This window comes from Orcinus orca, chromosome 4 (genome assembly GCF_937001465.1).
Source record: "Orcinus orca chromosome 4, mOrcOrc1.1, whole genome shotgun sequence".
NCBI lineage: Eukaryota > Metazoa > Chordata > Mammalia > Artiodactyla > Delphinidae > Orcinus > Orcinus orca.
In genome coordinates, this window is record NC_064562.1 from 107,281,148 (window position 1) to 107,304,456 (window position 23,309).

At 38.0% G+C, this 23,309-nt stretch overlaps 2 protein-coding genes across 12 annotated transcripts in view; one reads left to right on the forward strand and one right to left on the reverse strand.

Annotated features, from left to right (window-relative positions):
• KCNIP4 (potassium voltage-gated channel interacting protein 4) overlaps nt 1-23,309 on the forward strand; it is a 1,200,268-nt gene that overhangs the window by 1,172,017 nt on the left and 4,942 nt on the right. For all 4 annotated transcript variants that reach the window (XM_049708791.1, XM_004266195.3, XM_004266193.3 and 1 more), the window contains 2 exons: nt 1,315-1,385; nt 22,001-22,108. In XM_049708791.1, coding sequence (XP_049564748.1) covers nt 1,315-1,385; nt 22,001-22,108 — 179 coding nt within the window. The remainder of the gene's footprint in view (nt 1-1,314; nt 1,386-22,000; nt 22,109-23,309) is intronic.
• The window catches only part of PACRGL (parkin coregulated like), a 52,079-nt gene that overhangs the window by 4,045 nt on the left and 24,725 nt on the right, over nt 1-23,309 (reverse strand). For 3 of the 8 annotated variants that reach the window (XM_033421589.2, XM_033421588.2, XM_033421590.2), the window contains exons 10-11: nt 22,948-23,072; nt 9,823-13,621 (exon numbers count right to left, since the gene is read on the reverse strand). In XM_033421589.2, coding sequence (XP_033277480.1) covers nt 22,966-23,072 — 107 coding nt within the window. In that variant the 3' untranslated portion in view covers nt 9,823-13,621; nt 22,948-22,965. Of the gene's footprint in view, nt 1-1,550; nt 5,194-9,822; nt 13,622-22,821; nt 23,073-23,309 lie in introns of those variants that run through there. The other 5 variants (XM_033421586.2, XR_004481487.2, XR_004481486.2 and 2 more) reach the window with 4 other exon arrangements.

A 23,309-nucleotide genomic window follows, 5' to 3' on the forward strand; every position in this document is an offset into this window, starting at 1 on the left:
AGAGAAGTTTGCATGACCTCTGACCTCTCTCTTATTTGGGGAGAGCTATTCTCTACTCCTGCTTCTATGACTTACTTTCTTGACAGTCTTCAAAAAGCAGTTCATAAAGTAAAAGGCGAACAGAAGTTTTGCTAAATCCCAGTAAAATTAAAGGTTAAAAGTTATAAAATAGAAATAGATGAGGTTTTAAAAAGAAGATATAAGGCTAGAGCCAATGAGCTAAAAGGTTATAATTTTTTAATATAAAAGAGGTTACAATAAAAGGCTAAAACCCATGAGATGAAACATTTAAAAGAATCACGTAAATTTGATCAAGGGTCAAGCACAGAAGCACTTAAAAATGAAAACTGTGCACTAAGAAAAGAACACAATAAGAAAAATACATATACTTTAAAAATATAAAGCCAGAAATTTCAGAGATTAGGGAGACAAAGGAGAAAAATGGAAGGAAAGAAAAATTAGAGGGAAATAACCTACTTGAAGCAAACTCAGAGGAAGTGTTAGATTTCAGAGAACTTCAGTATCATTAGGTACCATCGTGTGGCACTGGGACAAGAGAGCTGTCCAAAGCTGTCTACCATTGCCCAGAGCCTCTAATCCCATCCAGGACCCAGGCAAAGCAGGAGCTCCTCACTGCTTTCAACTGGGAACCTTTAGGACCACACAATCCACTTTCAACATGGCCTCAGAAACTTCCCAAATCACCCTGGTTTCCACTTCATCAGGCAGCCTTACTGGCTATGGGCTAGCTTAGCTTTTTGGTCAGAAAGACCTAAGTTATATTCCACTCTACTCCGTATGGACTGTGTGATTTTGGGCAAGTTTCTCAACTTCTCTGAGTCCTGATATCCTTATCTGGGTTGTAAAATGATGAACAAACTAATAATAACAACACCAATAATAGCAATTCATCTGTGCCTCATTATTAGTATTTTTATTATTTTACTTCTTCTAGAGATAGTCCCTGCCAAGCACTATGCGATTTCCAGATGCATCTTGTTAATCCTCACACCCACCTATGGTAACATTACTCATCCCAGGGTCAGTAACATCACCTAAGTCTCCCATGTGTTCAGAGCATTTCCAGCCAGAAACTTAAAGAGCTTCTGTCACCAATGGCCTCTGTAGGTAACTCACACCTATGAATCTCAAATTACAATCCTCTATGGAGAGAAGGTGGGCAGCTGAGAAGAAAGCACAAGTCAAAGGAGATAGAGTAGATTTTCCTAGATAGAAAGAGGCTTGGGACATGCTATACAAATCCTTTGTAGGATAATGAAATGCTAACTTATTATTTTATTTTCAACATTTCAGACTCTACCACATACGCACATTTTCTGTTCAATGCATTTGATACGGACCACAATGGAGCTGTAAGTTTTGAGGTAAGTCTTAGATTTTTTTTTTTTTTTAATATGCTTTGACTTTAGACACATTGAAAGGGATTTAGTGCTTCTAAGGTGAAAATTTGAGTTTGGTGGTGTAATTTTTTTTTTTTTTTTTTTTTTTGCTTTTTGAGCCTTTTATTCCTTTATTATTATTATTATTATTATTATTATTATTATTATTATTATTATTATTATTATTATTGTAATAAGAACACTCAACAAGAGTAGGCATCCTTGCCCTGCTCCTAATCCTAGAAGGAAAGGTTTCTATTTTTCTCCATTGAAAGATTTCTGTTTTTCTCCACGGAGTGTGATGTTAGCTATGGCCTTTTCATGTATGGCCTTTATTATGTAGAGATGCTTTCCTTCTTTTCCTAGTTGACAGTATATATCATGAAAGGGTATTGAATTTGTCAATAGATGCTTTTTCTGCATCTATTGAGATGATCATATGATTTGTACCCTTAATTCTGTCAGTGTGGTGTATCACATTAATTGATTTTCATATGTTGATTCAGCCTTCCATCCCAGGGATAAATTCTACTTGGTCATGGTGCATGATCTTTTTAATGTGCTGTTGGATTTGGTTTACTAGTGTTTTGTTGAGGATTTTTGCATCTATGTTTATCAGGAATATTGGCCTGTAGTTTTCTTGTGATGTCTTTGTCTGGCTTTGGCACCAGGGTAATGCTGACCTCATTTGGAAGTATTCCTTCCACATCAATTCTTTGAAAGAGTTTGAAAAGCATTGGTGTTAGTTCTTTAAATGTTTGGAAGAATTCACCAGTGAAGACATCTGCTGCTGGGCTTTTCTTTGTTGGGAGGTTTTTGATTACTGGGTCAATCTCCTAGTTATAGGTCTGTTCAGACTTTCTATTTCTTCATGATTCAATCTTGGTAAGTTGTGTGTGTGTATCTAGGAATTTATCCACTTTTTCTTTAGGTTACCAATCTGTGGGCACAGAATTTTTCATAGTAGTCTCTTATGATTCTTTTTATTTCTGTAACATCAGTTACAATATTTCCTCTTTCAGTTCTGATTTATTTATTTATTTGAGTCTTCTCTCTTTTTTTCTTAGTCCAGCTAAGGGTTTGTCAATTTTGTCTATCTTTTCAAAACACCAACTCTTGGTTTCATTGATTTTTTTTCTATTGTTTTTCTATTCTCTATTTTATTTATTTCTGCTCTAATTTTTGTTATTTCCTCTTTCTAATTTAAGCTTAGTTTGTGCTTTCTCTGTCTCTTTGAGGGATAAAGTTACATTGCTTATTTGAGACATCTCTCCTTTTTTTAATGTAGGCATCTATTGTTATAAACTTCTCTCTTAGTACTGCCTGATAATTTTTGAGGAGAGGAAAGAAAAAGCCTAAGAACAGTTACTTTCCCTCATTGTATTGTCAAGAAGCTGCTCTTATCTTTCAAAATAAGTGCGAATGACAGAATACATTGAGTTTGCTTTCTAGTACTTTCTATGTGTTTATACAAGAAAAGTGCATTTTCCCAACTGCATGACAGCAAACCCAGAAAGCAAACAATTTAATTAGTATTTACTGGCATCCACTGTGGGCCTGTTACTGTGGTAGGCCTTGGAAATACAAAGCTGATAAAAACTCTGCTCTCGAAGGTCCGTAAGTGAGAGATAGAAGAAAGAAATTAAATATAACAAAATGCTACATTCACCACACTGACAATTTTATAAGGAAATTCCTTTTCAAATTATGTACTTCAAGTGATTTGTATTTAATTTTGTTCATAAAATACTACATGTAAGCATCAGTAAGATGAAATATGTCCCGAGTATTCACATAGATAAATACATTATTTATTTATAATAGAATAATAATAAATAAAATATATTTTATTTATATTTATTTATATATTTATTACATTTACTTATATATTATGTATTATTTTGTTTTATTATGTATATTTTATTTATATTACATGGGTAGAATGTGTAAATCATCTATTTGCTTATATTCTGAATGGCTGTGCTTTGTCTCTAGCGAGTAGAATTATTATCACTCTTTAATATATGTGTGATATTGTGATTTATAATAAGAAATATATATCCAAGAAAAGAAATATATATTTGGTCTTAGTCCCCAGTTTCTGACAAAGAACTCCTAAAACATTGGGTTTTAAGTGAGGAGAACAACAAAGATGTCTTTTGTTATGTTAATGAGGTGAATTTTGAACCTCAGCTAGAGGTGGGGGCTGGTTGCCAGGAGAACCAACCACTTGATTTTAGAGAGTTGGAACTTTCAGTCCCTCCGTCCTGTCCTCCTGAGAGGGGAGAGGAGCTAGAGACTGAGTTCAATCACCAATGGCCGATGATTTAATTAATCATGCCTCTGTAATGAAGCCTCCTTAAAAACCCAAAAGGACAGGATTCAGAGAGCTTCCCAGTTGGTGAACACCCGGAGATTTAGGGAGAGCTGGGGGCTCTGAGAGGGCATGGAAGCTCAAGCCCTTTCCCCATGCCTTGCCCTGTGCATCTCTTCCACTTGGATGTTCCTGAGATATATCCTCTTAAAAAAACAAGTAATCTAGTAAGTAAATGTTTCCCTGAGTTCTGTGAGCTGCTCTAGCAAAGTCATTGAACCCTAGAAAAGGTTTGTTGGAACCTCCAATATGTAACCTATTGGTCAGAAGCACAGGTGACAACCTATACTTGCAAGTAGCATCTGAAGCTGGGGGCTGGGAGGGGGCAATGATGTAGTATCTGGCTCTGTCTCCAGGTAGAAAGTATCAGCGTTAAGTTCAATTATAAGACACACATCTGGTGTTGGAGATAACTTGATGGTGTGAGGAAATCCCCACTCACACGCTGGAATTGGGGGCAGAATTGTCACTGTTTATAATAGGAACCAGATAACTTAGAGGGTATGCATATTTAGGATTGGGAAGGGTGCATCTTACACATGAGCAGAAATTTCAGTGAGTGCCAGGATAAAGGAAAGCAGATGATGGTGTGGAATCAACAAGGAAGGGCACTGGTGGGGCTGTATCAGGGAAGCCTGTCCATGGACTTGATGAACTAGGTCTGAAGGACAAGCCGGAGATGCTCAAGAGAGTAAGGGCTCAGGATGGGAAGCAGTGGGAGTGAGGCAGAGGCCTGGGAATGAAGAGAAAGCATTTGTAAACCACCTAGAAGGTGGAATACAAAAGAGGAGGGTGACAGGAAAGCTGTGTAAGGTGGCGGAGGACAGATCCTCACACATCTGAGGCAGGATGCTAAGGAGGCTGAATTATCTTGCAGGAGGTGAGGCGCCCTTGGAGAATTTTCAGCGGGGAAGTTAAGGTATCAGGGCTGTGTTCCTAGACACAAGTCCATTTAGCAGCTATTTATCCAAGAGTCCAGACAGGAGCTGATGTCAGCCCGAACTACAGATAAGGCATTGGAGAGGAGGAGACAAGTTCAAGAGATATTAAAATTAAATTGGTAGACTTACATTTCAACACTTTGTGGAGTCAGGATGACAAAAGGGAGGTGCAGCCTGCTGAGAGGTCATTCAGTTTGGCCCTGGGGCAGAGTGACCAGGGCAGCAAAGTGCTTCCTCACACATCCTAGATGCTCATAGAGATTGAGCGCTACTAAAATGAAGATTCTGGGCCAGGAAACTCAATGTGTCATCTCACAACTTAACCGAGAAATATCATCGGGAAAATAGGAGGAGAAGCTGGCAGTGGTCAAGGCGAGGCCAGTGGGCTCGACTCCGATGTGGCAGCAGCAGTTAGTGGGGAAGACGTGAGATTGTCATAGGTACCAGTCCCCTGTAATGTTTCTTCCGATTTGGCAGCCTATGAACAACATCGTATTAGTGTCTGCTGCACTTTACCAACAAGATTAATTCCAGCACCGGCCTTAGTTTAGCCATAACATAAAAGTCAAACATTCCAGTTCACCTAATACAATCTTTCATAGCTAGTTTGAGTAAGACAAAGACTGCTAGTGATTTCATTACTTGAACTTACTTAATGTATCAGAAACGTTCCATCAATTACTTGTAGCACATTGTATCCAATTTCACATGTAAATTTAGTCTGGTGTTAATGATATGGAACCATGCATAATGTCGCTATTGTAATATGTAATATTCGTCACAGTAATTGTGATGAATGCTGGTTAAAATTTGGGAAATTAGTTATAATGGCTATATACTATAAGCATGTTGGTAAAAAAATTGTTTTCTTTAAAGACAAACCAATGGTTAAATTAATAAATGTTAAATCAAAATTAAAACTAAGTTATTGTAGTTATGTTTCTATATTGATTACCTACCTGAAAAGTCTCTAGAAAACAGAGATGATTGGGCAATGAACATATTTGGGGTAACAATAGCATCTTGAGAGGCACAGCAGAGACCATCCTGATTCTGAGATAAAGGGAAATGGAAGTTTCCTACTTAATTTGCTTAATTCCAAAGGGTAGAGTGAGTAAGACAGGAGGGGCCCTGGATCCAGATATTACTGGATCTAAAACCCCTTCACCGCCAAGTGGCTGTGAGACCCTGGGCTGAGCAGTTCAACCCTCTGGGCTTAGTGTTCATCTCTGCGAATCCTCAGCAAGCAAAGCTACTTCATAGGGTAAAGGAAGGATGACAAAGTGATGTCAGTTAGGGGCTTGGCTGAGTACCCAGCACCAAATATGTCCTCAGTATTTATTAGATGTTAACCACAGTGGTTTCTACAAGGGAGATATTTTTTTTTTTTAACATCTTTATTGGGGTATAATTGCTTTACAATGGTGTGTTAGTTTCTGCTTTATAACAAAGTGAATCAGTTATACATATACATATGTTCCCATATCTCTTCCCTCTTGCGTCTCCCTCCCTCCCACCCTCCCTCTCCCACCCCTCCAGGCGGTCACAAAGCACTGAGCCAATATCCCTGTGCCATGCGGCTGCTTCCCACTATCTACCTTACGTTTGTTAGTGTATATATGTCCATGCCTCTCTCTTACCCTGTCACAGCTCACCCTTCCCCCTCCCCATATCCTCAAGTCCGTTCTCCAGTAGGTCTGGGTCTTTATTCCTGTCTTACCCCTAGGTTCTTCATGACATTTTTTTTTCTTAAATTCCATATATATGTGTTAGCATACGGTATTTGTCTTTTTCTTTCTGACTTACTTCACTCTGTATGACAGACTCTAGGTCTATCCACCTCATTACAAATAGCTCAATTTCGTTTCTTTTTATAGCTGAGTAATATTCCATTGTATATATGTGCCACGTCTTCTTTATCCATTCATCTTATGATGGGCACTTAGGTTGTTTCCATCTCTGGGCTATTGTAAATAGAGCTGCAATGAACATTTTGGTACATGACTCTTTTTGAATTTTGGTTTTCTCAGGGTATATGCCCAGTACTGGGATTGCTGGGTCATATGGTAGTTCTATTTGTAGTTTTTTAAGGAACCTCCATACTGTTCTCCATAGTGGCTGAACCAATTCACATTCCCACCAGCAGTGCAAGAGTGTTCCCTTTTCTCCACACCCTCTCCAGCATTTATTGTTTCTAGATTTTTTGATTATGGCCATTCTGACTGGTGTGAGATGATATCTCATTGTAGATTTGATTTGCATTTTTCAAATGATTAATGATGTTGAGCATTCTTTCATGTGTTTGTTGGCAGTCGGTATATCTTCTTTGGAGAAATGTCTATTTAGGTCTTCTGCCCATTTTTGGATTGGGTTGTTTGTTTTTTTGTTATTGAGCTGCATGAGCTGCTTGTAAATTTTGGAGATTAATCCTTTGTCAGTTGCTTCATTTGCAAATATTTTCTCCCATTCTGAGGGTTGTCTTTTGGTCTTGTTTATGGTTTCCTTTGCTGTGCAAAAGCTTTGAAGTTTCATTAGGTCCCATTTGATTATTTTTGTTTTTATTTCCATTTCTCTAGGAGGTGGGTCAGAAAGGATCTTGCTGTGATTTATGTCATAGAGTGTTCTGCCTGTTTTCCTCTAAGAGTTTGATAGTTTCTGGCCTTACATTTAGGTCTTTAATCCATTTTGAGCTTATTTTTGTGTATGGTGTTAGGGAGTGGTCTAATCTCATACTTTTACATGTATCTGTCCAGTTTTCCCAGCACCACTTATTGAAGAGGCTGTCCTTTCTCCACTGTACATTCCTGCCACCTTTATCAAAGATAAGGTGTCCATATGTGCGTGGGTTTATCTCTGGGCTTTCTATCCTGTTCCATTGATCTATATTTCTGTTTTTGTGCCAGTACAATACTGTCTTGATTACTGTAGTTTGTAGTATAGTCTGAAGTCAGGGAGCCTGATTCTTCCAACTCCATTTTTCGTTCTCAAGATTGCTTTGGCTATTCAGGGTCTTTTGTGTTTCCATACAAATTGTGAAATTTTTTCTTCTAGTTCTGTGAAAAATGCCAGTGGTAGTTTGATAGGGATTGCATTGAATCTATAGGTTGCTTTGGGTAGTAGAGTCATTTTCTCAATGTTGATTCTTCCAATCCAAGAACATTGTATATCTCTCCATCTATTTGTATCATCTTTAATTTCTTTCATCAGTGTCTTATAATTTTCTGCATACAGGTCTTTTGTCTCCTTAGGTAGGTTTATTCCTAGATATTTTATTCTTTTTGTTGCAATGGTAAATGGGAGTGTTTTCTTGATTTTACTTTCAGATTTTTCATCATTAGTATATAGGAATGCCAGAGATTTCTGTGCATTAATTTTGTATCCTGCTACTTTATCAAATTCATTGATTAGCTCTAGTAGTTTTCTGGTAGCATCTTTAGGATTCTCTATGTATAGTATCATATCATCTGCAAACAGTGACAGCTTTACTTCTTCTTTTCCGATTTGGATTCCTTTTATTTCCTTTTCTTCTCTGATTGCTGTGGCTAAAACTTCCAAAACTATGTTGAATAAGAGTGGTGAGAGTGGGCAACCTTGTCTTGCTCCTGATCTTAGTGGAAATGCTTTCAGTTTTTCACCATTGAGGATGATGTTGGCTGTGGGCTTGTCATATATGGCCTTTATTATGTTGAGGAAAGTTCCCTCTATGCCTACTTTCTGCAGGGTTTTTATCATAAATGGGTGTTGAATTTTGTCAAAAGCTTTCTCTGCATCTATTGAGATGATCATATGGTTTTTCTCCTTCAGTTTGTTAATATGATTTATCACATTGATAGATTTGAAGAATCCTTGCATTCCTGGAATAAACCCCACTTGATCATGGTGTATGATCCTTTTAATGTGCTGTTGGATTCTGTTTGCTAGTATTTTGTTGAGGATTTTTGCATCTATGTTCATCAGTGATATTGGCCTGTAGTTTTCTTTCTTTGTGACCTCCTTGTCTCGTTTTGGTATCAAGGTGATGGTGGCCTTGTAGAAGGAATTTGGGAGTGTTCCTCTCTCTGCTATATTTTGGAAGAGTTTGAGAAGGATAGGTGTTAGCTCTTCTCTAAATGTTTGATAGAATTCGCCTGTGAAGCCATCTGGTCCTGGGCTTTTGTTTGTTGGAAGATTTTAAATCACAGTTTCAATTTCAGTGCTTGTGATTGGTCTGTTCATATTTTCTATTTCTTCCTGATTCAGTCTTGGCAGGTTATGCATTTCTAAGAATTTGTCCATTTCTTCCAGATTGTCCATTTTATTGGCATAGAGTTGCTTGTAATAATCTCTCATGATCTTTTTTATTTCTGCAGTGTCAGTTGTTACTTCTCCTTTTTCATTTCTAATTCTATTGATTTGAGTCTTCTCCCTTTTTTTCTTGATGAGTCTGGCTAGTGGTTTATCTATTTTATCTTCTCAAAGAACCAGCTTTTAGTTTTATTGATCTTTGCTATTGTTTCCTTCATTTCTTTTTCATTTATTTCTGATCTGATTTTTATGATTTCTTTCCTTCTGCTAGCTTTGGGATTTTTTTGTTCTTCTTTCTCTTTGGGATTTTTTTGTTCTTCTTTCTCTAATTTTGTTCTTCTTTCTCTAATTTTTTTGTTCTTCTTTCTCTAATTTCTCTTTCTCTCAAGGTTAGGTTGTTTACTCGAGATGTTTCCTGATTCTTAAGGTGGGCTTGTATTGCTATAAACTTCCCCCTACAAGGGAGATTTTTCTAATGAAGCCAGTTAAGAATGACATTGGTCATCTTATTACATAGTGATCTTATAACACTGAAAACATTCAAGCACAGGCCAGATGATTGCTCTGTGATGCTGTGAAAGATTGCTCTGCATCTGATTATAAAACAAGCACTTAATGTGTGTCAATCACTGTACTAAGTGTGTAAAAATAACATTAACAATAGTAATAGCTACACACAATAATACCAGCTGACCCTTGTTTAGCACTCATTATGAGTCAGGCATTGGGCTGAATGAATTACATATAGTAACTTGTCATTTTAGCAAATGAGGAAAGAGATTCACAGAGAAGTTAAGCAACCTGCCCAAGGTCACACAGCTAGAAAGTAGGAGAGCCAGGATTCAAACCCAAGCACTCTGGCCCAGAATGCATCTCTAAGCAACTGTGCTATCCTGCCGGTGAGGAATATGTAGGTCCCCAGTCCCTCATCTGAAATCCTTGGAGTCAGCTGAGTTTCATTCAGAGTCTTGCAGATTTTACAAACGTAATGCTGTGCCTATACTCTATATTATTTAGTGTCTCCTGCAGGGTCTGCAGTATGCTATAATCAAGGGTGTAACATTTGTTCAGTAAAACTATGATAAACAATAAATATGGCAGAGAGCACTACTGATCCAATGTCCATGTGCTCTGCTCTATGATCACATGATTAGGCCGTATTCCCAGCCTCTCCTGCAGCTAGGTGGCACCAGGACTGAGTTTTGACCACTGGGAGATTAGTGGAAGTGACCACATCTCCTTCCTCTGTCTTCCCATCTATGGAGACTGTGAGGTTACATATTTCAGTTTGCCTTCCAGCAAAGTAGGAGGAGGCTGGATCTCTGCATGACTACATGGAACGGAACCCCATTCCCCACTCGTATTTCACTGTGTGTGAGTGGTAAATAAGCTTATACTGTGTCAAGCTACTACGATTTGGAAGTATTAAAATAGCTTTTAATGTCTTCTGGTTAATGTGATCGATGGATAGATAATGGATAGTAGATGATAAAGGATAGAGATGATAGATATAGACAGATAGATGATAGACAGATAGATAGATATTAGAATACTTTCATGCCATTTCAGTTCAGGTTTTGGCATCAAATGAGTTTTGGCACCAAAATTCACCACCTCCCCTGTCTTCCCGGTAAAGGTTTTTCTTTTTCAGTTTACAAAAGCATTTTTGGATGGGGGTGGCAAGTTGCAGATAAAAAATAAAGAACCTGTATTACTTGCCACGTATTAGAGATGAGGAATTACAAACTTAGGTTAAGTGACTTGTCCAAAGTCATATAGTTAGTAAATGGCAGAACCAGGATTGAACCCCAGCTCTACCTAAGTCTCTAAAACCTATTGGTTTTAACCAGGGGTCATCAAACTTTTCTGTAAAGGACCAAACTGTAAATATTTTGGGCTTTGCAGGCCATATAGTCTTCATTCTACCAACTCAGTTCTGCTGTTGTAGATAAAAGCAACCACAGACAAATCCGAAATAAGTGACCATGGCTGTGTTTCAATAAAGCTTTATTAACAAAAACACATGGTGGGCCGTATTTGAGCCCTGGACCATAGTTTTCCAACCCCCACTCTTAACCCTCACAATAGATTACCTCCTGCAGAGGGAGATACTGAGGCACTATGTTTGCTGGAAGACATCTGAGATGGTCTTCTATGATTTGATTACTGAGTATTATCACCAATGTTTACAATTACCACTCAGTAATTCATCCCACGCAGTGATTACTGAATGACCCAATTGCTGACTGCAAAAGCAACCCTGAACTTTTACCACCAATAGTTACCTTTTCTAGAATATTACCATCAGAGCAGTGCACTCCTCTGAGTACACCCCTAATGGCAAGTTTACTTGAACTGTTGAGTCTGAAAATGTATTTTTCCTTTGGAACAATTCTGGAATAGCTATCCCTGCTTACTACAGGTAACTGATGATTGACAGCAGGACTGCCGCAGTCCAGAGCTTTAAGAAAACACCATTCACTGACAATTCAATTATGACAGAATGAAATGTGAGTGGTACCCTGGGAGGCATTATAAACCCCCCAAAATAATCCCTTTGTCATTCACAGTGATGAGAAAAAATGGTTTTTTTCTCCCCAAATATCAATTATGGTTACAGGAAAACTTTCCTTCTAGGATGAGTCATTTCTGTCAAGTAAAATAGCTATTTTCTTTTCAGATGTCAGGCATCAAGGGGAATTATTTAGGCAATGTTACCAATAGGTATAGAATTCCATTTTGTTAGATTAAATCATTAAGTTTTATTATATCTCTCAACACACACACACACACACGCGCGCACACACACACAACACACACTTACGCATCCTGTCCACATAATTCTCCTCTTCTTTTCTTGTGCCCATTCCAGGAGCTTTGCTCTTTGGCGAAGTAAAGGGAAAGGTAGCTGAGATGTCCTTTCATTTCATTCCTTCATTTAACAAATATTTTTTGGACTTCCCTGGCGGGCCAGTGGTTAAGACAACGTGCTTCCACTGCGGGGGTGCAGTTTCGATCCCTGGTCTGGGAACTAAGATCCCTATGCAGCACAGGGTGGCAAAAAATAAATTAAAAAAAAATATATATATATATATATTCAAGGTGCTGGGGATACAACAGTGAACAAAAGACACAAATTTTTGTCCTTATGGAGCTGACATTCCCCCATTTTCATGACTAATTTCTGTAGAATCCAACAATTCTTGCCATAAAGGTTCTTTAACCTGGGCCTCACCCATGCATTTCTATTGATTCCCAAGGACTGTGGCCATGCTGCATGTGTCCTAGTTTTTGCTTGTCACCCTGTCCTTCTGGCCTGCTCCGTCCTTATAGTCTTGCTGTGGGGTATCCAGCTCCTCCAGCCATGGCTGCCCTTGTCCACATTCCTGTGGCCCCCAAGGGCAAGTTCTTTGAATCCCTCTTATCATACACTGAAATGTTTAATGAAAGTTGGGGTAGAAGATTATTACAAGAGGGACAAGAGAAAAAGCATCCAATAAATATCTCTATCTGCTTCAAAAGTCTGAAGGTCAGGTCCCTCTTTTTATAAATCATCTTTTAAATAAACTTTCTATTTTAGACCAGTTTTACATTTACAGAAAAACGGCAAAGATAGTACAGAGAGTTCCCATACACCTCACACCCAGTTTCCTGTTATTCACATCACGCATTAATATGGTAAACTTGTTACAATTAATGAACTAATGTTGATACACTATTATTAACTAAAGTCCATGCTTTATTCCGATTTTCTTAGTTTTTACCGAAAGCCTTTCTTCTGTTCCAGAATTCTATTAGGATCTTACATTACCTTCACTCACCATGTCCCTTTAAGCTCCTTTTGGCTGTGACAGTTTCTCAAATTGTCCTTGTTTTGATAACCTTGACAGTTTTGAGGAGTTTTGGTCAGGTGTTTTGCAGAATGTCCCTCAGTTGGGATTTGTTTGATGTTTTTTCTCATGATTGGAATAGGGATATGTGTTTTGAGGAGGAAGACCACAGAGGTAAGGTGCTTTTATTATTACATAACAAGAGTCCATAGTATCAACATGATTTATGACCGTTTGATGTAAAACTTGATCACCTGGTTGAAGTAGTGCTGGTAATTTCTTTACTGTAAAGTTATGCTTTTATCCCTCTTTCCAAACCATACTCTTTGGAAGGAAGTTATACACAGATCACACTTACAGATTGGGAGTTATGCTCCGACTCCTTAAGGGTAGAGTGTACACATAGTTGACTTGGAATTCTTCTCTTCCAAAGAAGAGAAGGATTTGTCTCTTCTCCTCCATTTATGAATGTATTCCACCAGTGATTCATATCGGTGTGGACAAATGGACATATATTTTATACTTGAGTTATAGTTCAATATTTTATCTTTTTGCTTAAATTGTTCCAGCTGGGCCACTGGAAGCTCTTGCAGTTGGCTTCAACATGGCCCCATCATTGTGGTTGTTTATTTTTTTGTTTTGTTTTGTTTCTTTCTTTGCTCATTCCTTACTTTTGGACACTACAAGATGCTCCAGCCTCATCTTCTATTTTTTCTGACCCGGTCCTAGAATTTTTCAGTCTCCTCTTTTAACACTCCAATCTCCAAGGAGGTGCCAGAAATCTCTTCTCATCTGAAAAAGCACATGCTTGTGAGTCAGAAGGCTCGATCCAAACTCTACCACTTCTAGCTGGGATACCTGGGGCAGGTTCCTCAATCTCTCTGTGCTTGAATTTCCTCAATGTAAAATGGAAATAATAAGGATAGATATCTCACAAGCTCGTTGTCAGATTAAATGATGAATCTAAAGAGTTTAGAAAATGGTCTGGCACAATTAATATGCTCAGTAATGTTAGTGATCCTGTATAACAACTGGTCAGTCTCTCTCAGAGAACTGGTATCAATTTCTCTCTGTCTCTGTCTCTCTCTCTCTCTTGCTCACTCTATTTTCTTTTGTTTCCTGGGCATCTAACTGTTGGGATTCTTCTTCAGCTGATCTTATCTTCTTATTCTGTTCCTAGTCACACATGTATTCACATACTGACTCACTTTCCCTTTTTAAAAGCTAAGGCCATTTTCTAATTCATTTATCCATGTCATTTCATGGCAAGAATTATGAATTCCTGGTACCTCCAAACGTTCTGCAAATGTTATTAGTAAAATTGCAATCACTGTGAGTCACTGTTTCATATCACCGTACAATTATGTCCTATAGTATCAGAAAAAAGAGATGTAGCATTTGTTTATATCATACTTTTCTGTGTAACCACAGCCCATTGCTTCAGTTCTAGACAAAATGAGAGCCTGGGCTTTGAGTCAGAGTTCTGGGTTCAGTTTCCAGCTCTAATTCTCATTGGCTGCATCCCTTGCCTCAGTCACGTATTTTCTCTGAGCCTCCATCTTTAATATAAGGACGACAATACCTATTCGCTATGGTTATGTGAGGCTGACATAAAGTAATGCATAGAAATTGCCTAATACCAAGCCCCACACACTTATCGATAAACTGTCCTCATTACTACTAATAAATTTCAGTGTTCCCAGAGCCCTTTAACCCAGGAATTCCACATCTTTCCTTAGGAAATAAGTCAGAATGATGGGAGATAGTTGGAGAAAAGTATTTACTATAGCGTCATGTACAATAAAGAAAAATTTAAATTAATACACATATATACCAATAAGAAAGAATGGTTAAATAAATTAGAATATATTCATAAGACAAAGCAGTGTTTCACACTCGAGATTGCAGTGATTACCAGGTGGTAAAATTGATTTAGACATTAATGACAAGAGTACTAAAAAATTAATAGAAGAGAAATGGAAATAGACTAATAACTTTAGTTTCTGGTGTATGATTTTGTGTGTGTGTGTGTGTGTATGTGTGTGTGCTTGCTTAAGTACTAGGCTGCCATTTAAATTGTAATTCTTATTGTGGTTTGGGGTCCAAAGTGTCCAAAATTCATTGTGCTAGTATTATTAGATTAGACCATATGAAACTATCATATGAAATTCTTGGCAAACATGATAAAAAATATGGGCAATTTCATACAGTTAAACCTACTTTGTAGTTATTTAAATGATGTCACAGTGAATTGTCAGTGATATTGGAAAATGCTTGTAATTTAAGTGAAATAAATATAATTTTATATATAATATATGGCTTGTACTATAAGTATATGCCAAAGTATGCATTAAAAAAGAGTGGGAATATTCAATGTGAACAGGTGATAGGATTATGTGTGATTGCAACTTTCTTCTATAGTTTTCTGTATTTTTTACCTACATCAAGCATGATATTTACATATACATTTATTATATATTTGTGATTTTTGTTTAAAACTTATTTAATTTTTAATGGCCTTCAGGGAGATCAAACCACTTTCCTCTAGCTTAATGTGGCTGGTTTCATCTTTTAAGATATTAAATTACTTAACTAGAATTGTATATCAATCAAGGTAAGTATTTTATCTCTTTCACCTGATAAAATTAGGCTACAAATCTTGGGAAATATACATTTTTCCTTTTTAGACATGTTGATATCTTTTATTAGTTCCAAACAAAAATGCAAACTTTAGGTAGTACCTGAAATTGTATCCTTCAACCACTATGGAAGTTTAACTCCAGTCAAGGGAGGTCATATCAGAGAAAATAAACAACTTTAAAAATTTTCCTAAAAATGTAAAAGCAAGCATAAAGTAAGAAATATACTAAACACATGTATGACTTTTCAGGCCTTACCTGGGTCCAGTCATGTATACCATCTAGATGGTCTCAATAACACATACTCTCTCAAGGCTGGGTCTTTGATGCAGCTCCTAGTGTGGGAATGGTGGGCAGAATGTATGTAACCAGCACTAAGGCACCAATTAAAGGTTTGGTCGATAAACAGAGCTAACTATAGAACAAGACTAGGTTATTATAGGGTCATTTCTCTATGCCTTTTTCCTTCTATTGCCTTTATCATAAGATATTAGAAACCAGAATTCAGTACCAATCCCCATCTATCAGTTTTGTACATTAGGGAACAGATGTAACCTTTCACAGACAAAAGTAAGGTGATTGTGAAAAGTACTCTTGAGAGTTGTTTGGTTTTTTTTTAGCCTTGTAACTCCTGCTTGACAGATTTCAATTACCATTCAGAAAAGCATGGAGCAAGAACAGTACAAGATACCTTGAGTCTTTCATTTTCCTTTTGCACAAATAGTTATTTCCTGTTCTGAAATAACTGTTTATTGATATCATCCTGCAAGATGGTATATTAAAAGAGAGAGGGGTGTTCAAGGTTCATAGCTATCTTTCAATGTATGCAGTTTCAGGATACATAGTATTTAAGAGAAAGATGGGAATTAGATGTCAGCTTGTGAATCAGGGTACTTTTTTTCACAAATAATAGAAAATCATACACTAACAAAAACAATATAACTGTATTGGCGAATAAGAAGTCCAGGGGCTTCCCTGGTGGCGCAGTGGTTAAGAATCCGCCTGCCAATGCAGGGGACACGGGTTCGATCCCTGGTCCGGGAAGATCCCACATGCCGCGGAGCAACTAAGCCCGCAAGCCTGCACTTGAGCCTGCACTCTAGAGCCTGCGAGCCACAACTACTGAGCCCATGTGCTACAACTACTGAAGCCCGTGTGCCTAGAGCCCATGCTCCACAACAAGAGAAGCCACCGCAATAAGAAGCCCGTGCACTGCAATGAAGATTAGCCCCCACTCACCGCAACTAGAGAAAGCCCACACGCAGCAACAAAGACACAACGCAGCCAAAAAGAAATAAATAAAATAAATAAATTTTAAAAAAAAAGAAAAAAAAGAATAAGAAGTCCAGAGATAGGTCTGGCTGCAACCTAAGAGTGGGCTCCCTCGTGGTTACAAGAAGATGCCAGCAGCTCCTGAGCTCCAGGCTTGATTTTTCCCCAGGCAGGAAAGAAAAAGCATCTCTGTCATACCCCTTCCTAGCAGAAGTCCTGAAAATCACTCATGTAGACTGGGTTCAGTTGCAGGCCAACCACAGATCCAATTGCCTTGACCAAAGGAATAAAAGGTGCTTCCTGATTTTGCCCAGGGCATGGCTCCATCACTAGAGCCACAGATGGAGTGCGCTTCCACAGAATTGGATGGAGCACCAAATGGAAATAGGGGCCAACTAGGGAGGCAAACAACAAAAGTCCACACATGACTTTAAATCTCCCATTGTTGCTCTGGCCTATTCTGCTTGGTGATGGGGCCAATGCCAGTGATGGTTCTTGCAGGCCAGTGGTTCTCTAAGTGTGATCCCTGGACCAGCAGTATCAGCATCTCCTTGGAATTTATTAGAAATGTAAATTCTTGAGCCACACCCCAGACCTAATGAATCAGGAACTCTGGGGTGGGACCCAGCAAGCTGTTTTAGCAAGCCCTCCAGGTGATTCTGCAGCAATCTACATCTTGAAAACCAATGCTCTAAGCATATCTTCATGGATGTTGTGTCCAGCCTCTCTTTTCAGCTAAAGGCATAGAACTATTACTTTGTGATTTGAAGTGACAGGTAAGGATTATATTGATAACCATCCACCTCATCTGGCTTTTCAAAACTGTCCAGCAATCCTTCTCTGGTAAGCCTACCTTCCCATGCTCTGCAGTGACTATTTTATACCTTCCAAAAAAGCCAAAGCTTATATAGTTTGCAAGTTGTATACTACACAACTCCAAGGAGGGTCATTACCTCTTAATTACAGTATATTATATACTACAGGTTTAAATATATTACAACAATTTTCCAGCAGATGGCAGAAAAATATTTTGAGGGAGCTGCAGCTTCCCGTAATTTGCACAAGTCACCTTATTGTCCAGGAGCAGAGCTGCCTCCTTGTCTCTCCTCAAACCTTCAGTTCTTATCCTTTCCACCATGTCCTTCACTCCCAAGCAGACAACACCCATTAAAGGTCTCAGATGAGGACTCGTTCATCTTCCCACCTCTTCTCAGCTGTGGGCATCTGCATGGTGTTCTCCTTCCTTCTGTATTAGCTGAGGAAATGTGCCTCCTCTCTTCCCAGGGCAGACCATCTCCATCTCTCCCACCATCGCAGGAGTAGTCCACTTCTCTCTCTCTCTCTGTCTTTTTCTCTCTCTCACACACACACATCTTTAGTATTTTCCTCTTTTTAGATTCGTCCCTTCAGTGTTCAAAGTGCTCATCTTCAAAACTCTCTTCTGTGATCCTGTCCTCCTCTTCAGATATAGCCCTGTCCCTCTGTCTTCACATGCAGCCATGGTTGGTGAATTTTCTAACAGTCTCTATCACTCTTTGCTCCCTCCCCTCCACTGAAGCATCTCCCTTTAGTCACTGGTGACCTCCATGTTGCTGACTCAGTAAGCTCTTTTCATTCCCCAGAAGATTGGTATCAAGATGAACCATCCTTTCCTAGTGAAATGCTTTCTTCTCTTGACCTCTCTTACCTCCTGAGAAACTTATTTTCAAGATTTGTTGCCTGCATCTCTTCTTTTTTCTGCCTACTAAGGAATTCTTGTGGCCTCCTTTATAACAGCAACGGAAGGATTAAAATACCTAGAAATAAATATAACTAAGAAATGTGAAAGAACAACTTGGAAAAAACAAAAGGCCTTAAAATGTATTAGAGTTTGGTGTGCTGAATAAAGACCCACCAAAAATGTCCACATCTTAATGTCCGGACGTAGGATGTGTTATCTTTCATGGTAAAGGAGGTTTTCTGCAGGTGTGATTAAGGATCTTGAGATGGGGAGATCACCTTGGATTATCTGGATGGGCCCAATGTAATCCCAAGGGTCCCTGTAAGAGGGAGGCAGGAAGATCAGGGTAGCAAAGAGGAGATACTACAACAGGAGGTTGGAGTACTGTGTTTTGAAAATGGAGGAAAGGGCCACAAGCCAGTCAATGCAAGTGGCCTCTAAAAGCTGAAAAAAGCAAGAGAACAAATTCTATCCCTAGATCCACTGGGGAGACTGCAGCTCTGCCTCCAACTTGATTTCAGCCCAGTAAAACCCATTTCAGACTTCTGATTTACAGATCTGGAGGATAATAAACAAGTATTATTTTAATCCTCCAAATCTGTGGTAGTTTGTTATAGCAGCAAGAGGAAACTAACATACTCAATGACAAACACAACCTGGACAAGGGAAAGGTTTCTTATTGTCTTGAATAGGAAGACTCATCAACATGTAGTTGTCAGTTCTGCCCAAGTTGAGCTGTAAATTTACCTCTAGCTCAATAAACATCCCAATAGGGGTCAGGTGGAATACTTAAATAAGGAAAAATGGAAAGAAAATAGCTGAAAAAGAAGGGTTAAGAGGAAATAGCCCTTACAGCTATTAAAATTACTAAAATGTTTTAATAATTAAAACAATGTAGTAGAGGTGCTTAGATAAACAGATATACTATGAAATAAAACATAAGTTCCAGAAATATAAATACATAAAAGAATTAAGGATATGATAAATCTTGCATCTCAAATCAGTGGGTAACAAATAATATTGTGAAACCAGACAGCTATCTAAAAACATTGGGTAAATTCCAAATGGAATAAAGATTTAAATGTAACAGCGTAAACCTTAAAAGTACTAGAACAAAAACATGGGAGTATCCTTTTATAACTTCAGAATGGGAGAGGTCTTTTCAATATGACAGAAACCAAAAAATATAAAGTAAAAGGCTGACAAAATCTAGAATATAAAGCTAAAAAGATGCCTACTTTACAAAAATCAATGTAATAAAAATTGAAAGAAATGATAAACTGGGAAACAATACTTGAAGATATATCCCAGACAAGGGCTAATTTCACTAATATGTGAAGAGTTTCTATAAATCAAGACATTTGGAAAAAATGCTCAAATTTATTCATAATAAATAACAAATTTTAAGTAATCTGAGAAAGAAATATTAACCTTTAAGATTGAAAAAGATAAAGAATTTGATGGCATATAGTACTGACAAGCTATACTATTCTCATATACAGATTTTGAGAGGGAAATTTGGGGGGAAATTTGAAAATAACTATAAAATTTACCAATGTTCAAATCCTTTGACCCAGCAATTCCACTTCTAGGGACTCATCCTACAGATATACTTGTTCAAAATGTAAGTTATGTATGTATAAGGTCACTCTTTGTGGCTTTGTTTTTAATAAGATTGGAAATCTTTAAATATTCCTCAATGGGAGATTGGTTAAGTAAACTATGATATATTCATACATATGCAACAGTGAAAAAGACAAGAGTTATTTCCAAGATTTATTGCTAAGTTAAAAATAAAATAAAGTACAGAACAGCCTGTTAGACTATCATTTGTGTAAATAAATATGCCTTACACTTGTATATGCACAAAAATTCTTTGGAAGTGAATACAAGAAGCTACTAACGCCAGTCTAGGGGAAAGAAATAGGGTGACTAGGGTCCAAGAATGGGAGGCATACTTTTTATCAGTAATCTTATATATTTAAAAATTTTGAACTACATGAATGTCACCCATTAAAAAAAAAGCATTTAAAGAAATTAAGACAGGAAAACAATTACAAAATGTTGGAATGTAAAAATGTAGAGAGAATACAAATTCACCCAGAGGCCACTTCTGCATTTCCCTTTGTTACAAGGAAGAACAAAATCTGACTACATGTTGGATCTGTTTCTTTTACTTTAGCTTTTGCTTCCCCGTTGCTTTTGTTCACTAAAAGGATACTGTCTATACATAATGGCCTGCCTCGGGGAACACTGCCCCTCTGCCTGAATGGTAAACCAAAGTGCCTTTGTTCAGGGAAGCATCCTGACCCTGTCCACCTGTGAATGGCTGCAAGAAAAGAAGAAATTAACACATCCCCTCCCTGAGGCTGGCCATTCCAGGAGATATTTGCAAGACTCATGGCCTTTTTACTTTACTTCCTCACCTCCTCCCTCTCTCTGTTCTATAAAAGAAACTGGCATCCAGACCCTGATAAGATGGTCTTTCTGAGACACTAGTCTGCCATCTTCTCGGTCTGCTGGCTTTCCGAATAAAGTCATATTCCTTGCCTCAACACCTCGTCTCAAGATTTACTGGCCTGTCCTGCGGGGAGCAGAGAAAGCTTGGACTTGGTAACACCTTCTGCTCTTTCATTCCTACCTAACTACAGATTGTCAGTTCTATGTGAGATCAGAATTCACCATATTGTAATGTTAACCCTGCCTACAGAACAACAAATATATATGAATTTGATCAAGTTAATCTGGTTTGCCTGCCGTTCAGTCATATCAGCCTAACAGTGATACTGACTGAGGTTTCCATTTACTTGGACAAACACATAGCCGATGCCCTTGCCAGACACTGTTATAAACAGCTTAACTCCTTTAATCCTCATAAAAAATTTAAGAAGTAGATACTAACATATCCCTTCTACAGATATGAAAATAGAGGCAAAAGGATGGTAAGTTGTCTGAGGACAGAGCTATCAGATGAAACAGCTGGAATTTGAATTCAGGCAGCCTGGCTTTCAGCTCCATTCTCTTAACTTCTGCCCCCATGCATATTATAACTTGATTTCTAAATAAAGCCTTCAATTGGCCTGTATCTTAAGGACAGCCCATATTTCTTGTTAGCAGATCTTGTTCATGGGACCTGTGTTATGTATGTGCTTGTATTTTTAAAGTTACAATGTTATTAGATTTTCAGTAAAAGAATTGTGTGCACTTGTAGTGGAAAGTAATACCACTTATACACATGCGTCTTGTTGTTTGGGTGTCTGTTCTGACACAATTTCCAGTTCCAAGGTTGATTTAAGTCACAGTTTCCAATTAGAAAGTAAGAATATTAAACCTAAGGAGTGGTTTATGCCCACAAAAAATCTCTGGAAAAAAAGATAATCAGGAACACATGGACCATTTTGCTATAAATAAATGGTTCAAAATCCAGAGGGTTGTAACCCTTGCTTCCATCATTTGACAGAGAATTATATTAGAGTTTGTGTTTTACTTTTCTTTTTTAGAAATGTCATATCAAATTATATTTTTATTTTTATTTTTTAGGATTTCATCAAGGGTCTTTCCATTTTGCTCCGGGGGACAGTACAAGAAAAACTCAACTGGGCATTTAATTTGTATGACATAAATAAAGATGGCTACATCACTAAAGAAGTAAGAAATGCCTCACCAACACTGCTAGCTTTCAGACCATTTTCATTTTTTCACTTCAAAATGTTAAACAATCGCAATTATTATTTTAGAACCACTTTTTCAGGAAGTCTAAAATATTTTCTGTAGTGCTGGGGAAATATTCTGATGAAAAATTTGGAATGCTAGAAACAGTTTATGGTTAATCTTCAAAGTAAATATAAAACATAGAAGGAGGGCTTCCCTGGTGGCACAGTGGTTGAGAGTCCACCTGCCGATGCAGGGGACAAGAGTTCGTGCCCCGGTCTGGGAAGATCCCACATGCCACAGAGCGGCTAGGCCCGTGAGCCATGGCTGCTGAGCCTGCGCGTCCAGAGCCTGTGCTCCGCAATAGGAGAGGCCACAACAGTGAGAGGCCCGCGTACCACAGGAAAAAAAAAAAAAAAAAAATAGAAGGATTACATCCTGATTTCCTAATAGCATTTTAATGAATACTGTACATGGAATAAAGATAGTAGTTGGAATCAAATAGGAAGAAAATATATCCACACGTTAGAATATTTGGCCTGTAACCTTTTTTCTATCATATAATGTGGTCCATATGGAAACAGATGTAATTTTAAAATCGTGTGGATTATGTAGTGACCTGTACTGTGTGGGAAATGACCTGATGTGATAGTGGAGCCCCAAATAAACTCCCACGTGGGCTATCTAAAAAGGAAGCCTCACAGACCAAATTCAGATGCTCATATCAAGTGGTTTAATAAATTAATTTAAAACACAGCAAGAAGCAAGGCGGGGCGGGATGGGGTAAGATAACAAATTTAGGATGGAGTGGAGGTAGGGTTGAAAGACCACATTACCTGAAGCCTGGATGTGGTTCAATGTCCATATGTCCTCTTTCTCTCACTAGCTTTCCCCCGAGTTGAGTTTTGAGCATTGGGCTCTTCAAATAGAAGGTATCTTGGGCCAATGACATCAACTTGCTCTATTGAAGACACAGGGACAAGTTCACCTGACCACAGTTACAATGTGACAATTAACCTGATCAATGGCCATGGGTTTTATTTGTTGAGCAGAAGACACATGGGGCCAGATGGGTCTCACAAATGGGTGGCTTAATTAAGACCTCATGAGTATTAAGTATTCAGGTATATCGAGCATATCTCCTGGATACTTAGTGTCTCTTGTATATTTAGTACACAATAAACATTTAGTACTCAGG